At 42.0% G+C, this 19324-nt stretch overlaps 1 protein-coding gene across 1 annotated transcript in view; it reads left to right on the top strand.

The window, feature by feature from the left end:
* The window catches only part of pclob (piccolo presynaptic cytomatrix protein b), a 191556-nt gene that overhangs the window by 80502 nt on the left and 91730 nt on the right, over positions 1-19324 (top strand). Inside the window, 5 exon segments of the mRNA XM_062035174.1 lie at positions 3079-10195; positions 10503-12067; positions 12146-12411; positions 12724-13549; positions 13648-14692. Of these exon segments, the coding sequence (XP_061891158.1) occupies positions 3079-10195; positions 10503-12067; positions 12146-12411; positions 12724-13549; positions 13648-14692 (10819 nt within the window).

The raw sequence follows: 19324 nt of genomic DNA, 5'->3' as shown, positions 1-19324 counted from the left end.
TATATATATATATACTGTGTATATATATATATATATATATATATATATATACTGTGTATATATATATATATATATATATGATAAGAACGCAAAGACTCAGGAGGAGCTTCTATCCCCAAGCCACCAGACTGCTCAACTGCACCGCTGATTAACACTTATCACAATTGCACAAAACTGCACGCACAAGAATCACTTTACTTACCACTGTAATTACCGGACTACAATACTCTTCATTCAATGACTGTAAATAATGTAAAAACAGAAGTATAAAGAAGTCATACTGTTCCATTACCTCTGTTCATACTACTGTCACTACTCAACTGCCAAAGAACTGTAGGCACCTTAATATTTATTACTTCCTATACTGTGTATACTGTATATACTGTTATACTATTTGATATTGCACTGGTACTGTATGTGACTACTGTACTTTTACTTGTACTGATACTTCTACCGTAACTACTGGGAGTTATTGTGCAACTTATTGTCTTGTAATTAATGTACATCAGAGCTATTCAAATTGTTGTATTTTTTGTATTTAGTGTATTAGATTCAGCAACTAGTGTTTGGATCCCACTGTACGCAATATCTGAAGAGCATGGAAAAAAGCATTTCACTGTGGTGTACTCTGCATGTGACGAATAAAACCCTTGAACCTTGTCTTTTATATATATATATATATATATATATATATATATATATATATATATATATATATATATATATATATATATATATATATATATATATATATATACACTACCGTTCAAAAGTTTGGGGTCACCCAAAGAATTTTGTGGAATAGCCTTCAGAACAAGAATAGACTGTCGAGTTTCAGATGAAAGTTCTCTTTTTCTGGCCATTTTGAGTGTTTAATTGACCCCACAAATGTGATGCTCCAGAAACTCAATCTGCTCAAAGGAAGGTCAGTTTTGTAGCTTCAGTGACGAGCTAAACTGTTTTCAAATGTGTGAACATGATTGCACAAGGGTTTTCTAATCATCAATTAGCCTTCTGAGCCAATGAGCAAACACATTGTACCATTAGAACACTGGAGTGATAGTTGCTGGAAATGGGCCTCTATACACCTATGTAGATATTGCACCAAAAACCAGACATTTGCAGCTAGAATAGTCATTTACCACATTAGCAATGTATAGAGTGTATTTCTTTAAAGTTAAGCCTAGTTTAAAGTTATCTTCATTGAAAAGTACAGTGCTTTTCCTTCAAAAATAAGGACATTTCAATGTGACCCCAAACTTTTGAACGGTAGTGTATATATATATATATATATATATATATATATATATATATATATATATATATATATATATATATATATATATATATATATATATATATATATATATATATATATATTTATATATATATACATATTTATCATAATAGGAAGGCAAACTGAATGATGTATTTAACTGTGGTGTTCAATTTTAGTGTAGTTCTATATGACATTTTGCCAGATTTATATTATATATATATATATATATATATATATATATATATATATATATATATATATATATATATATATATATATATATATATATATATATATTTATATATCTAAATTATTTTATTTGATATATATTTTTCATAGTTATTATTGGCTGGCTTTTTGTCACTGTGCTTCTTGCTGTTTTCCAATTTTTGCTGGTGTTTGTGTTTTGTTTTTTTGTAATGTGCTAGGGGCCAATGACAAACGAGTCACGGGCCACCGACGGCCCCTGTGACGCACTTTGGGCTCCCCTGCTGTAGGAGCTAACTTTTTATGGTCACACTAGTCTTAGTACTGTAGTATATTTGTCCATCCTATGGTTACATATGAGGCGCGAGTCACATGGTTGTTTTACGTCAGCGCCGGAAGTAGTAAAACCAGCTGTTCCCCTTGAGGGTTTTTCCTGTGTGATAAAGATTAACGGGGAAGTCCTTCTTTGGCTGCCGCCTTGTTTTATCATTTATTACTGCCTTTGCACATGTCAATGTTTACTTATGTATGCACAATAAATCAACACAAAATCTGTACTTTGGAGCAATGTTCACAGACTGTAGGGTGTGGCCTCTGTGTCGAGAGCGGCGGGACGTGAGGCTAAAGAGAGGCAAGGCGTGTTTAGGGGTTAAAATATGTGCCTGTTGGTGGGTCTGTTGTTCACTCTCCGGGTGGGGGTGTCCGAGTAGTCAGACACTTTCCTATGTATGTGCCATTTCCGGTTGCATGGTTGTTATCACGCTTAATCAGAAAGTGAGGAAATGCCAACCTGTCAGAGTATTTATCTGGATAGGATTGTCATGATTTGTCAGATTCTCGTGTGGAGTATAATCTGTAGTGATTAGCTATCATAATAGGAAGGCAAACTGAATGATGTATTTAACTGTGGTGTTCAATTTTAGTGTAGTTCTATATGACATTTTGCCAGATTTGATCAACTGAAAAAATATAAAAATGGACAATTTGTTTTATTATCTGCTGGCCTGTACAATTAATTGTATTGTTAATATATAATTGAGACAAACAATATTAATCCCCTTGTCAAATTATGAGTAAGACCTGATATAAATACATAATGAAAATAAAGTTAAAGTACCCATGATTGTCACACACACACTAGGTGTGGCAAAATTACTCTCTGCATTTTACCCATCACCCTTGATCACCCCATGGGATGTGAGGGGAACAGTGAGCAGCAGCGGTGGCCGTACCCGGGAATCATTTTTGGTGATTTAACCCCCAATTCCAACCCTTGATGCTGAGTGCCAAGCAGGGAGGTAATGGCTCCCATTTTTATAGTCTTTAGTAGGACTCAGCCGGGGTTTTAACTCACGACCTACCCATCTCAGGGTGGACACCACAAGGCCACAAAAAGTAGCAAAAGACTGTAAGACGTTGTGCTTAGATAACCAGAGCATACTGTATAATAATGATCTTCACCTGAGTAGAAAATAGTATTATCCCTGACTTTATCTGACCATCTGAGAAAACAATTGTTTGCACCATTTTGATGCTTTTCTAATACTTGAGCAATGTATTTGATAATCATGGTGTGTTTTGTTGTATTGCAGAAGGAATGGTTGTGTCTAAACTGCCACACACAAAAGGCTTTGGCCGGACAACTAGAAGACTCAGGAAAAGTCCCTCAGGCTTCCCCAGTCTCAGCTCCGCCAGAAACATCACGTATACTTACAACCAAAAAGACGGAGTCAAAATCTGCACCTGCAAAGGCTGAGCCATCAGCTGAAGTTACAAAACAACCAACAGAAACAACAAGACCTACAACAAAGACATGCATCATAACAGAAAACCCAGCTGCAACATCTTTCACAAAAGTGGAAATTGAACCAAAAACAGTGGAGGTGTCAACTGTCATCAAAGAAAAACAGCAATTATTTGAATCCACAGCAGAACCAATTAAACCACTAGTGGCTCCTCAACTTAAATTGTCCAAAACAGATGTAGGAGTGGAAATAACAAATTTAGAGAAGAAGGAACAAAGTGTGAAAGAAATTCCCAAATCCGTTGAGAAAACTGAGCCCTCAAAAGCCATATTTGAATTGTCTACTGTTGGAATTGCTCTAGAAGACAAAACGAAGCAACCTCCAACAAAGAAGGTTGAAGTCAAGACAACAAATCTTGAAGACCAAATCCAACTGAGCAAGCCTGAAACATCTGCTAAGAAGGCTGAAGTTCAGGAACAGTCACATGAGCCTCTTACTGGCAGTAATCAAGTAGTGGAACAAATAGCTGATGCCATTCTCGCCCTAGAGCCACAACCAGAATCTACAAAGGAGCCAGATAAAATGACAAATGAAACATATTTCCTTGCTGGTGGAACAGTTGAATTGGAGCACATAGTTGTATCCGAGACAGCTACTACGGCAAGATTGGAGGCAGAAAATGATGCTCAACCTCAGATTTTACCGTTTTCAGATAAACCAAAAGAGGATCAGGTGGTATGCAGTAGAATTAAAAATACTGTAGAAGAAGGACAAACACTGCAAATAAAAGAGACGGTAGAAAGTGGAAAAAGGCGCCTTAGTTTCCAAGCAATGGAAGAGAGCAGTGGGAGTGACTTCACACTTTCACCATCACCAGAGGTTCAGAGGAGGAGGCTCAAAGTGACTGATGTGACATCTATCAGTGAGGAGATCAAAACTGAAAGTGCTGACTCGTCAATAGAAGATGAAGACTTTATCCGCAGTCAGATAATGGGTATGGGCGATGAAGAGGAAATGTCTCTATCCGAGGATGAGAAAGAAAAAACATTGTCCAATGAAGAAGTCGTTAGGAAGGCTGTGCTTGATAATTCCTCAATGAAATTTAAATCACTCTCTAGTGAAGGAGGTACAGATAATGAAGGACCCCTTGCATGGAGAAAATTCCCTCTCATGACTAGTACTGGAGCTTCTGAAGCATTTCCAAGTACAACTTTTAAGAAAGCTGTTCCAGTCATCAAACAAATACAAAGCACTGATGAAGAGGTAGAGAGTATCACTGAATCCCTTTCAAAGGGTTCGTCCAGTCTTCAAGCATCTAGCTTTACTCCAGGGTCATCACCGACATCTGCATCATCCCTGGAGGAGGACAGTGATAGCAGTCCAAGTCACAAAATAATTAGTGGGGACAGACAGTATCGCAAAGGTAAACACAGACACGCAACCCAGCCACTACCCACAATTGAAGACTCCTCTGAGGACGAGAAATCTCGGAAAGAAAAGAATGAACTAAGTGTGCATGAGCTCTTGTCTGCCAGTGAAAGTGCTTCCTCAGTAGAGGATATAAGACAAGTCATTGTAAAGGATGACATTAGTAAAACATCTGGCTCTGAGTACTGGGCCAGTGTCGAATCAGAACCAGAAGTAAGCCAAGCCGTACAGAGAGGGCGCAAACCTTCTCCAACAGTGATACCGTTTACCCCAGTCGAAGAAAATGAGCCTGTTTCAACATTATTAAAGAGTGCAGAAGAAGCATATGAGCAAATGATCCAGAAGGCCAAAGCAATTCCAGGCGATAGTCCTCCTGATGTTGAGCCACTTTATGGAGGAATGTCAATAGAGGACTATCTCTATGAATCCTTGGTTGAGGAGCCAGATATTTTAATGTGTGATTATGCCGACACTGAACCCAAAGAGGACTACAGTCCTGAACCTTTAAAGAAACTCAGGTCTCCGGAGGAGGTTTATGAAGAGATGATGGAAAAGAAGAGGGAATTGATGATGATAGAGCAAGAGTTTCAACAGGCCCAGAATGCCATGGAATCTATACCATCTTTACATGCTGAGACTTGTGTTGTAGTCATACCCACAGAAGCGATATCCCACATTGAAGAAAGTGAGCCTCCTATTGGGTTTGACAATTCTAGTGAGCTGCCAGTCAAGAAAAGAAAACGACCAGCCCCACCACGCCCTTCAGAACCCCCAAAGCGGCCTGAGGTGACTATTATTCCAGCCACACCTTCTGGTTCTATAGGTTTTGTTCGGCCCATGATTCCACTAGATCCTGCACTTAGAAAGGCACTTTTCCCCATACCTGACCTCAAGATTACACAGTGTTCATCAGGGGAAGAAGAGGATGACAGTCTTGCAGAAGAGTATGGTGTTGGGATTTCTTCTGACATTACCCCAAGTGATGATTCTGAAACCAAAGATGATCAATCCATAAGCCCACCTTTGTCTGACACAACTGAAATAGAACAGATTTCCGTGGTCTGTGAAATCCCAGAACCAAAACCTATTCCAACTCCAATATCAGCTCCAGAACTAACCACTACACCTTCTCCTTTATCGCCACTGTCCCCACCAACTTCACCAGCGACCCCAGATTCTAGCATGGCTTCTAATGCTACATCTTCACCCTCCTTTCAAGCTCAAACTCCTCTGTCGTCAGATTCAACTCCTCTTTCTACACCTACTCGTTCCTTTGTCACTCAATCCTCCCGAGAGGGCTCACCATTGTTGCCCACTAAAAGTGGGACTTTTAAAGAAAGCTCTGCAGTTGTAGTAACTATACCTGATGTGGTGTCTGACCCTTTTAAAGGTGAAACAGCAGAATTGGTCCAAACCTCTATTCCCAAGGTCCCAATTCAAGTCCCAGTGGAGACTTCACCAGTTGTTGAAATGCCAGACTTGGTTTCATCTCCGTCTCAAATGCCAATTGACGCATCTGTGCTAGGGGTGTCCACGCCAAGTCCAGAACCTGTTATTGTCACAGCTAAGCCTCCAGTTCAATTTAGTGAATCATGCGGTACCAGAAAAATTCAAGTCTATAGTCAATCCTTAGATAATGTAGCTACTGCTCCTGTAGGTGCAGTATCACACCATGAACCAGTAATTGTCCAGATGCCTGACCTGGTTTCAACTGCGTCTCAAATCTCCTCACCAACACCTATTCAAGGCTCAGCAATAACAACAGCCTTGGCCCAGGCCAAAACAAATGTGGTAAACAAAGTCCCTGTTCAACCTGCTGTGATTCCTGTATCTATTCCTTCAACTACTATAGTCAAAAAGAAAGTCCCACCGCCTCCTCCCCCGAGATCTACTTCAGTTTCATTACCCGAGCTTGGCAAGGAGCGTCTACCTACAAGTGAGGCTCAGTATGTCTCCACAACTATGGCGACCACAATCCCTACAGGAACCCCAGTTGTTGTCCAGGCAATGCAGTCCGTAGTTGTTGATATACAGCCAAGAATGGAGGAGATGAAACCAGATGATGTTGCTGTACCTCAAGTTGTGACCCCAACAAGACCAGGGCATGTGGTCATCATTGTGCCGAGTATGGAAAACTTGTCTCGGCTTAGCCACACTCAACAAAGTAGCACTATCTCTTCAACCGTGTCTCAGGTACCAAGTATGCAGCCCGTTATTACCAGTATCACCCCATCTAAGACAGCTGTGTCAGATACATCCAATGCAGGTACAGCATTCCCTTCCACTACAGTGGCAGTAGCGCCATTAGTTTCAATTCCATCAGTTACACATACACCACGTCCTTCCACTTTACCGAAGCCTACTGTATATCCAAAACCACCAATTCCCACAGCAGTGGAACAGTTTTCTGTAACAATAACTGGCTCTAGTCCTTCGCCAAAGGCCCCTCCACCAATACCACCTAAGCCTGTAATTATTCCAGCTGGACTGGTTTTCAGTCACAAACCAGGAGAAAGTGTCAAACCACCTTATGTTACACAAAAAGCTGCAACACTGCCTCGGACCAAAGAACCTCCAAATGCCCTTTCGCTTACCTTGACGAGACCTGTGGAGAGTAAGTCAGGGGCAACATCTCCCAAGTCACCTCTATCTCCAAGACATGGCAAATGTTTGAAAACATATGTGGTGATAACGCTTCCATCTGAGCCTGGCTCACCAACAGAAGTAATAACAGTCCAGGCACCAATAAGACGAGGCTCCATCCCATCTACCAAAGGACCAGGAGTACGAACAACGCCTTTAGAGCAGAAATCCCTTGGTGAAACATTTTCAGCACAGGCCACAGTTCGGAGAGCTTCCGTCCCCATTGTTAGGCATCCTCCCCCTATACCCTTAGCATCAACTGCTCCATTAAAACAAGTGACAGTGGTTTCTGAAGAGCAGGCTGGTAGAGATTCTGATCAGGAAACAATAATTCAGGTCCATAATGTACCGGACCCAATAAAGAAGCCATACATACCTGTCATACTGAAGCAGCAACACACAGTCTATCAGCCCTTGCCACCATCTATACCAATGCAACAAAACACAACGAAGACCTCAGAAATAAGGAGTGAAGTCACTGCAGGACCACATCCTGAAACATCAGTCACTCAACGTCCAAAAATTGTCTCAGAGGGTGTGGAACTTCCACAAGAGATTTCAGCTGAAGAACAAGTCTCAGCCCAAATTCAAACACTGCCAAGTCAGCCCCTGACACAAAATATTGTTATTCCACTAGAGCCTGGGGTACCTTCTGATGTACAAATACCCCGAGATTGTACAGTTATTATGTACACAACTGAAATAGAAAAACAACCAGAAAAGGCAGGTGAAACCATCTTCACTGATACAGTTCCAAGCTCAACTATTGCAGTGAGTCAGCAACAACCGACGGGACTTATACAAATGGCTGACTCACATTTGACATTTACTAGTGAATTCCAGTCACTTCAACAAACTATGCAGCAAATACCTGCACAGCATCCATATTCTGCAGGCGAAGTGAGGGCACTTGTAGCAGAGAGAGACTCACAATATGATTATGTTGTTACAATACCAGATGTACAAACATCACCCCATGTCTATCATAACATTGCCACAGCTCCCACACACATGACTCAGTTAACAATGGAGAAGATAGCTCCAAATGCTGAAGACATTTTCTCACCTGTAATAATGGAGGTGCAACATCGAACACCACAACCAGAGGAGCCTTCTATCACTTATATGCCTCATGTCTACGTAACTATTCCATCAACCACCATGCCATGTTTAACACCTCCACTTGAAGTTATTGCATTACAGCCGAAGCCTACACCGACTATAACAAAGGGGGCTCCTCCAAGACAAGAACCAATGTCATCATTGATACAGCCTCAGGTAGTGGCTTCATTGTCCTATACGGTTATTCCAGCCGAACAACCTTCAAGGGAAAGGCGAACATCTATATCATCCACAGGAAATCAACCATACAGCACAAGTGAAATATTTACCTTTCCTACTGATTATGAAATGCCTGGCCAGGATGTCAACAATGAAAATGTTGCTGCCGCTGCAAGAAGGCAATCTTTAACCATACAACAACCATTGGTAATAAACATGCCAGCTGAAAAAGACATCCCTGTCAATGTGTATGATACCTATAGAAAAAGTTCATATCCTTCAATCGAACAACCACAGCTAATAACATATTCATCAGAATATGATCGTCCCTTTGAAATAATAACTACTGAGGCATACACAAGGAGAACCTCAATACCCGCTGTCCAGGACATACCAACTGGGACACCTGTTGCTCCAGTCACCATCACCAAAATTCAACAAGAGTCGATTGAAAGCCAAGAGATCCGGGGACGAGAGAAAGTTGTCTCGAGTATGAGTCACAAGTACTCTTCAGTTTCTACTACAGGCCAGCCTGCTGAAATATTGCCAAGCTTAGTGACTCAGGTAGTCACCACTGAGGTCCAGAGGACTACTGTGTCTGTCGTCCATGAAAGACTTCCACAGCATACTCCACCCATAAAACCTGATGAAAGTGAATACCAAGCTCAACCTAAACTAAATGGTAGGATTATATATCCTGGGGATGTTATGGATCTACGGACCATGAAGGCTGGCATGAAAATGACTAACCAAGGCATGGACCTGACTCCGACTGAGTTGTTTAGACAGTCATCCAATGACACTGCTCGTCAAATTACAGCAGTACAACCTGAAATTGTAAATCTTAGCGCTGATGTTATCCCAGTGACTACACTGTCTGTGGTAACTGATAGCATCACAATAGTCACATGCACAGCCACCATTGCTTCATACAGCAACCCTCCAGCAGAGAAACCTCTTGACTTGCAAGGGCCTGTTACATCATTGCCACTTCCTCTCACCACGTACAAAGCATTTGAACCACTGGCGCAGATTGTCTACAAACCTGTAAGCACTCTGCCTGTAGCCACAGCTGTAGCATCTACAGAGCAAGACATACCAATTAACCTTTCGTTTGGATCATTGGCCAGAGGAGGCACACCCATGACTTCTGCACTAGACATTAAGAGTGGGGCCTCTGTCCTGTCTTTGGAAGCAACAGGGGCCGTGGATCTGTCCAATTACAGGCCAGTGAGAGCGATGGTAGCTTTATCTGGAAAAAGTCCTGAAGTAATAACCACTGTTGTCGAGGATGATGGGATACCAGTTGATCTTACTGCTGGTAGAAGGAGTGTATGCTGTGATGTATTATACAAATTACCATTTACCGGGAGCTGCAGAACACAACCCCCTGTCACAACTCAGCCCGACAACCGTTTAGACTTCAAAGATGATCAGCAAAATAGTGCTGGACAGTATGGTATTAAAGGGATCAATGGTGAAAAGGCATCAATATCGAAGGCCAGCCTCAGGGAGGTAGGACTCTTTCCCTATGATCCCAATAAGGAATATGACTACCTCAATGGATCTAGAGATGGAGCTATAGACCTCACTGCCACCAAACTCTCTGCTGGTAAGTACAATTATAGTCCTGCTGCATGATCAAATATTAGATTAATTGGCTTTGTGTACTTGTATCACAAACTGTTTCTTATTTTGCATGCTGTTGTACTTTTGGTTTTGTTATTTTATTAACTTTTTTTTTTTTTTTTGTCTTTAAACAGATGCATGTGTGTGCCTCCGTGTGCTCCCTCAATATTTTGGTTTTGCAACATGCTAGGCAAATATGCATGTGCATGGACATAATTAAAAATTAATTATAATGAAAAAATGTGTGTAGCATATTTAGTAAAAACTATACAATTTACTTGTCATGGCAGGTAAAGCTCTTAACTACACGAGCAAAGCTACCACAACATTCCCTGGGATGACTGCCTCTCCATCTTCCCAGGATGCTCTTGCTGGTTTTGGTGTAAATAGTGCCCTAAAAACTTCAGATGGAATAGTTTACTCCTCTGTTACTGCCCCAGTTCCATCAACATATGCAATAACCACACAACCTGGCTCCATTTTTAGCACTACCTTAGTGCCTGCATCAACAATCCAGAATCAATCTGTGCCCCAACAATATGATTTTGTACCTAACACACACCAGGGGCAAGTAATTCCTTATGACACAGGTCTACCAAAGGAGATTCTACCTACAGCATTGGTTGACATCATAACAGGCTTTCCCGAAATGTATTCAGATACCACCCTGGAAGCATTAGCTGCTTCTTTGGATGCATTAGCTTTGTCTCCAATATTCCCTGGCTTAGACAGTACCAAAATGGCACAGTATCAGATGGAGAGGGAGTTTCTAGAGCTGGAAAAGCTTAAACAGTTGTGTCTTGCAGAGGAGTTAGAGTGGGAGAGACAAGAGATCCAGCGTTATCGTGAACAAGAGCAGATAATGGTGCAACAAGAACTGGAAGAGCTCCAAGCTCTGAAACAACAGCTTCTACTGCAGCAAGAGGAAGAACACCATGCTCATATAATAGCCCAACAGGAAACGTATGCCCAGCAGAAAGAGCAGTTGCAGCAAATTCAGCAACTTCAGCTTCAACTACAGCGGCAGTTAGATGAACACTATGGTAACACAGGTTCTACGTCAAACCTCCTTGAGGCAAAATATGCAGGAGTTGGTGACAGTGGACAGTACTGGCCTGTCAAAGATGAATCTACAGGTCCATTTATTAGTACACAGTTACAGGAAAGTCAGGACCAGCGTAACATAACAAAAAAGATTCAAGATGGTCAGGACACAGGTAAAAAGATAATTGACAGTGGAGTGCAGACTGATGATGAAGACTCAACAGAAAAGCAGCACATCGGAAGAAGGAAGAAAAATAAGAGAAACATTGATAGCTCGGCTCAGTCTGACGATGAAGACCAAGATGAATGGGATGCTCCCACAAAAGCTCGCCGACGGTCTCGCAAGCACAGCAGTGAAGGAAAACATAGTTCTAAGGTCTCTAGCATTGCTATCCAGACAGTCGCTGAGATATCTGTTCAGACTGACCACTCTGGAACCATCAAACGACCCAACGTCCAGATGGACACCAAGGTGGAAATAATCAAACACATCTCAGCTCCTGAAAATTCTCAGCGAGGTGGTAGTCTGAGCTGTCAGACAGATTCAGATAGAAGACCCGCACCCAACGAAATGGGTTACGGGACTCACATACCGACTGATGCTTCGGCTAGATCTAGAAGTTTCTTTACTTCAGTGTCCCCCTTATCGCCTGATAAATCACTTGGAGGGCAGAAAATGCTGACTGCGGACCCAACAAGGTTTTACTCAGGCCCTCGATTGAAGCCTGGCCAGAAGTATATGTCTGATCCTAAATCTTTGAGCCCCACTACAGAAAACAGGATGAGTGGATACTACGCAGACAGTTATTCTGTAAGTTATACAGTTAATATTTAATTGTAGGTTGTGTTTCAAATCCTGATTTAACTTTTTGTTGACCATGTGTTATAGGGGCGAGGCTGTCCCTCTGGAACAGGCAAGAAGGTGAAGCGTACGCTACCAGATCCACCTCCTGAGGATGACTCGTTAATGGGACGGTCAGGCTACAGCACCAACTCTGCCCGTCGCCGTCTTGCCCGCAGTACTACAATGGCTCGGGCGAAGATCCTGCAGGATATTGACAAAGAGCTTGATCTGGTAGAGAGGGAATCTTCAAAACTACGCAAGAAACAGGCTGAACTCGACGAGGAGGAAAAGGAAATTGACGCAAAACTACGGTGAGATGCTGCAAATTTAGCATTAAACATAAGTTCGGAAATTATTTTGTGTGCCATATTTGAATAAACAATCACCGCCATTAAATTGATTTAATACCATTGCTTTCGTCCCTGTTTTGGAATCATCCTCCCTAATCCATCTGCATGATGCCCACACTTATCTTGATAGCTTATGGGCTAAAAGGCTGCCTTGACACCCCTCAGTGAGACCACTCCAAACTCACACATGGTGAAAGGTATTATGGTGTGAGAAACCCGTTTTTATTTAAAACCTTAAAAGACATTTGACTGAGTATGTCTTCATCCCCGTAGGTACCTGGAGATGGGTATCAATCGCCGAAAGGATGCCTTACTGAAAGAGCGAGAGAAGAGGGAGAGGGCCTATCTCCAGGGGGTGGCAGAAGAAAGAGATTACATGTCAGACAGCGAGGTTAGCAACATTAGAGATGACCGGAGTGATCGCCTGGAGAGGCCGCGGACAGCGCCCCAATCTGAGTTTGATCAATTCATTCCCCCACAGACTGAAGCGGATTCCCAGTACAACACGCTAACAAGCCCCTACTCCCATTACGGCCAGTATGTTCCCCAGACTCAAACCACCAGCCATTACAGTCAACATAATCTATATGAGCAGCAGTCTGTTTACCACCAACAGGTGTCACCTTACTCAACCTTATCACTTTCGCATGGTCAGGATCAGCCTAGCAGCTACCAACATGCTCTGCTCTTGCAACAAGGAAAGCAGCGTCAAAACAACCTGTCTGATCTAGAGCCTAAAATCTCCAGTAACTATGAGGTCATGCGTAACCAACCTTTAATCATAGTGCCAACCTCCTCAGAGAGTGGCTATGGGGTGGCTCATCTTGGAGGCAAGTATGGCAGCTTGGACTTAAGGCTTGGGCTGGAGGAAAGGAGCATGGCCTCTAGTCCGATGTCAAGCATATCTGCAGATTCCTTCTATGCTGACATTGACCACCATAATGCCAGAAACTATGTGCTGATTGAGGACATTGGGGAACTCACCAAAGCCTCCACAGGGTTGGGTACCACTGGCTTGGGTTCAGGATTTACAATCCCTGATAAGGAGTTGTCTAAGGCAGACAGACTACTTAGGGCAGCAGAAGTCAGACGCACAGAGGTACACCCACCTATATTTTCTTAATAATCAATTTTATGTATACTTAGGTTCTTTTCAGTTTGACATTATTTTAATTAAGATACTTTTTTTCCCTTTAGGTAGCAGATTTTTTAGGACCGTCACAACTTCAAGGTTATGGTAAAGGAGAAGATGACACTATGGAGGAACCTTATGAGTTAAAACTACTGAAGCAACAGATCAAGCAGGAGTTCAGGCGAGGAACTGAGGGACTAGAGCATTTATCGGGCTTGGGCCTTCCCCAGTATCTTCCCAGTGACAGCAACTTTCGCCACTTCCCAAAAAGTGAAAAGTATAGCATTGGAAGGCTCACTCTGGAAAAACAGGCTGCAAAACAGCTCCCGGCTGCTGTGCTTTACCAGAAACAGATAAAGAACAAAAAGGCTTTGATTGACCCAAAAGCCATAACTAAATTCTCCCCAATTCAGGAGAGTAGGGATTTTGAACCAGACTTTGGTAGCTACATCGGATCTGGAGCTTCTTCTGTGACCAATCTGGCTGCTAGAGCAAGATTGCTTCAGGATGAGATCACATTTGGCCTCCGGAAGAACTTATCAGAGCAACAGAAATACTTGGGCTCCTCCCTGGGGGCTAATCTTGCTGGTTCTCTTGGGCAGTCTCTTGGACTTGGGTCCACTATTAGGGCCACTGTCCAAGATGACGGCACCTATCCGAGCGGCAGCCGCTCCAGACCTTCATCTCGTCCATCTTCCCGGCCCTCCTCTGTCTATGGCTTGGATCTATCGATCAAACGGGATCTTTCCAGCTCCTCACTCAGACTCAAAACAGAGGGGGATGTGTTGGATGCAGCATTTGCCCCCGGTGTGGCCAGAGCAAAGCCCACCAGTTTGCCTATCAGCCAAAGTCGGGGCCGTATTCCCATAGTGGCTCAAAACTCCGAAGAGGAGAGCCCTCTGAGCCCTGTGGGGCAGCCTATGGGTATGGCCAGGGCTTCAGCGGGACCACTTCCTCCAATCTCTGCCGACTCCAGGGACCAATTTGGATCTAGCCATTCTCTGCCGGAGGTTCAGCAACATATGAGGGAAGAATCTCGGACTCGTGGCTACGATCGAGATATCGCATTCATCATGGATGACTTACAAGGTGCCATGTCGGACAGTGAAGGTAAATGGAACCTGGGACAATTGCAAGAACTCTACTGTGTGGACTTGCTTGTCATGCATGCTACTGCTGAGTGATATTCCTGGTCGTGTGCTCTTCAATCATCAGTACTCCAAACAATTGTCGATGGCTGCTGTATTTTCCTCTTTCCTGTTAAATATCTCCGTGGACTTGTGCATGCATTTTTTAATGTTTCCACTTAGCAATACATACAACTCATAGCTTGAGTTTATGTACGGCACATATTTATTTTGTCATTTCAAGTGCATGCATTGTCATTTTATTTTTACATTGCTTTACTTTTTCCACAAATACATGTTATGTATACTTGATTCATTTGTGTTCTTTTGAAAGGAATAGTCAGTAATGTTTGTGTCAATATTTGGCAACCAAGCAGTAGAAAAATGGTTTATTATTAGCAAGTTTGCTTTGTCTTTCGAACAATGCAGCCAAACTACAATCATCAATCAGTGTTTACTTATATAGCCCTAAATCACGAGTGTCTCAAAGGGCTGCACAAGCCACAACGACATCCTCGGCTCAGATCCCACATCAGGGCAAGGAAAAACTCAACCCAATGGGACAATGAGAAACCTTGGAGGGGACCGCAGATGTGGGCGACCGGTGCAATGGACGTCGAGTGGATCTAGCATAATATTGTGAGAGTCCAGTCCATAGTGGATCTAACATAATAGTGAGAGTCCAGTCCATAGTGGGGCCAGTAGGAGACCATCCCGAGCGGAGACAGGTCAGCAGCGCAGAGACGTCCCCAACCGATGCACAGACAAGCGGTCCACCCCCGGTCCCGACTTTGGACAGCCAGCGCTTCATCCCTGGCCACCGAACCTGTGCCCCCCCCCCCCCCTCCACTAGGGAGAGGGGGGCAGAGCAGAAAAGAAACGGCAGATCAACTGGTCTAAAAGGGGGTCTTTTTAAAGGCTAGAGTATACAAATGAGTTTTAAGATGGGACTTAAATGCTTCTACTGAGGTAGCATCTCTAACTGTTACCGGGAGGGCATTCCAGAGTACTGGAGCCCGAATAGAAAACGCTCTATAGCCCGCAGACTTTTTTTGGGCTCTGGGAATCACTAATAAGCTGGAGTTCTTTGAACACAGATTTCTTGCCGGGACATATGGTACTATACAATCAGCAAGATAGGATGGAGCTAGACCGTGTAGCATTTTATATGTAAGTAGTAAAACCTTGAAGTTGCATCTTAAGTGCACAGGAAGCCAGTGCAGGTGAGCCAGTATAGGTATATATATATATATATATATATATATATATATATATATATATATATATATATATATATATATATATATATATATATATATATATATGTATATAAAGGTATATAAAGTATAGGCGTAATATCATCAAACTTTCTTGTTCTTGTCAAAAGTCTCGCAGTGAATACATTATATATATTTATATCTTCTTTTTTTTTTTTTTTTTTACAAAAAATAAAACTTTTAAAACTTTAGGCATTAGTGCATTTGTAACCACATTATATGTTAATAATGTTCACTTTTTTATTTTGCAACAAAAAAATCAGTATTACGGTATGCTATTTATCACACAGACTTTTTTAACGTTATCTTTCAACACAACTTTTGCAGTAATTTATACTATTGTCACTTTTTGTCAGGTTAAGTGTCTCGATGTACTTTTTGTTATCTGCATTTGATTTTGCATCCGTGCATGTTGATTTTTTTGTGTGTGTGTATTAACTTGCAATCTTGTGTTTTGAGTTTCCATCTTAATAAAGTCAAGGTCCTTCTGCATGTTCTCGGGAGGTCTCATTCCCATTCCACGCAGCATTCTATCAGTACTGCAGCTGCGACTCACACACAAACATGCTCAGCTGAAACACAGATTAACATTAAGTACGCTTTTCAAAAACCATGTCTCTAGATCGAAGGCTCCAGTCCCATCCCACTCACATTAGAATGGAGCTCGGGACTGTTTTTGACGGATCTTTCTATAGCTGATAAGATGCTTTTTTTTTTTTTTTTGTGATTACCCCACCTGCACGTGTCAATCTGCCTTGATTACAGGACTCAGTGAGTCCATGCTGGTGTTGAACAGAGACGAAGCCAGAATCTTTCATGAAAGTATCAGACACGGTAGAGTATCTTAGTCAACTAACTCCTAGGCCCACTTGATTGATGGATGAGCTTTTCCCTTAATTGTCTATTTCTCATAGTGCCTCTCCTTAAATGTCGAGCAGCTAGTTGTGACTTTCAAGCATGCATCATACTGTACATCGACCCCCGCTTTTAGTGCATGTGCTGACATACCCTCCCCCCGGCCCTCCAGTAGATATCGGCTCTCAGCTTAGTTCCTGTAGCTTGACCTTGTAGGCTGCTGCACGCATTTCTTGAAACAAAACATATACATTTCTTTTAAAACGTATATATACGATTTTGTACCCCAGCTGGAGGCCCAAACTGGAATATAGAAGGTGAGACAGCATTCTCCAATGTAGCCTCCATATCATTACCGTATTTTTCGGACTATAAGGCGCACTTAAAATCCTGTTATTTTCATAAAAAATCGACAGCGCGCCTTATAACCCGGTGCGCCTAATGTACGGCATGATTCTGGTTGTGCCTACCGCCCTCAAAGCAATTTTATTTGATACATGGTCTAATGGTAAGTGTGACCAGTAGATGGCAGTCACACATAAGAGATACGTGTAGACTGCAATATGTTGGCAGTAAACAAACACCAAAACTTTAAATGTTCCATTGAGAATCTGGAACATTGTCTGTCAAATGTTTTCGGTAAGCTATGAAGCCGCACCGCTTGATGGATTGTCGGCGCATTAAACATACGAGTATTATTATGGTGTGTACATAAGGACCGCAAAATAGCACCTATTAGTTAAAAAAAAAGTTAAAGTACCAACGATTGTCACACACACACTAGGTGTGGCGAAATTATTCTCTGCATTTGGCCCATCGCCCTTGATCCCCCCCCCCAAAAAATGACAAAAGAAAGTACCCAAATGACCCTGATCAAAAGTTTACATACCCCAGTGACTTTGATCTGATAACATGCACAAAAGTTGACACAAACAGGTTTGAATGGCTAATCAAGGTTCCAATCCTCACCTGTGACCTGTTTGTTTGTAATTAATGTGTGTGTATAAAAGGTCAGTGAGTTTCTGGGCTTCTGACAGACCATTGCATCTTTCATCCAGTGCTGCACAGATGTTTCTGGATTCTGAGTCATGGGGAAGGCAAAATAATTGTCAAAGGATCTGCGGGAAAAGGTAATTGAACTGCATAAAACAGGAAAGGGGTATAAAAAGATATCCAAGGAATTGAGAATGCCAATCAGCAGTGTTCAAACGCTGGTTAAGAAGTGGAAAATGAGGGATTCAGGTAGACCAGCAAAGATTTCAGCCACAACTGCCAGGAAAATTGTTTGGCATTCCCAATTCCTTGGATCATTTTTTATACCCCTTTCCTGTTTTATGCAGTTCAATTACCTTTTCTCGCAGATCCTTTGACAATTATTTTGCCTTCCCCATGACTCAGAATCCAGAAACATGTGTGCAGCACTGGATGAAAGATGCAATGCTCTGTCAGAAGCCCAGAAACTCACTGACCTTTTATACACACACATTAATTACAAACAAGCATGTCACAGGTGAGGATTGGAACCTTGATTAGCCATTCAAACCTGTTTGTGTCAACTTTTGTGCATGTTATCAGATCAAAGTCACTGGAGTATGTAAACTTTTGATCAGGGTCATTTGGGTACTTTCTTTTGTCATTTTGATTTAAAACGAGCAAAAACAGTTGTTTGACAATAAATAGATTCACACATCCATTAAGCATGAGTGGAAGAAAGTTTTTTGTGTTATCATTCATATTCTCTGAAGAATGGCCAATAAATCATAAATTCTCCCAGGGTATGTAAACTTTTGAGCACAACTGTACAGCAATGTTAATATTTGCTTACATGTCCCTTGGAAAGTTTCACTGCAATAAGGTGCCTTTGGTAGCCATCCACAAGCTTCTGCTTGAATTTGTGACCACTCCTCTTGACAAAATTGGTGCAGTTCAGCTAAAGTTGTTGTTTTTCTGACTTAGACTTGTTTCTTCAGCATTGTCCACAGGTTTAAGTCAGGACTTTAGGAAAGCCATTCTAAAACCTTCATTCTAGCCTGATTTAGCCATTCCTTTACCACTTTTAAGGTGTGTTTGGGGTCATTGTCCTGTTGGAACACCCAACTGCGCCCAAGACCCAACCTCCGGGCTGATGACTTTAGGTTGTCCTGAAGAATTTGGGGGTAATCCTCCTTTTTCATTGTCCAATTTACTCTCTGTAAAGCACCAGTTCCATTGGCAGCAAAACAGGCCCAGAGCATAATACTACCACCAGTTCAGCTAAATGTGTTGGTTTTCGGACATAGACTTGTTTCTTCAGCAGATTTGGTCAGTAGACCCATAATAAATTCATAAAAGAAGCAAACTTCATGAATGTTTTTTTGTGACCAACAAGTATGTGCTCCAATCACTCTATCACAAAAAAATAAGAGTTGTAGAAATGATTGTAAACTCAAGACAGCCATGACATTATGTTCTTTACAAGTGTATGTACACTTGTAACCACGACT

This window comes from Entelurus aequoreus, linkage group LG24, assembly GCF_033978785.1.
Source record: "Entelurus aequoreus isolate RoL-2023_Sb linkage group LG24, RoL_Eaeq_v1.1, whole genome shotgun sequence".
NCBI lineage: Eukaryota > Metazoa > Chordata > Actinopteri > Syngnathiformes > Syngnathidae > Entelurus > Entelurus aequoreus.
This window is presented reverse-complemented; position numbering and strand designations above follow the sequence as displayed.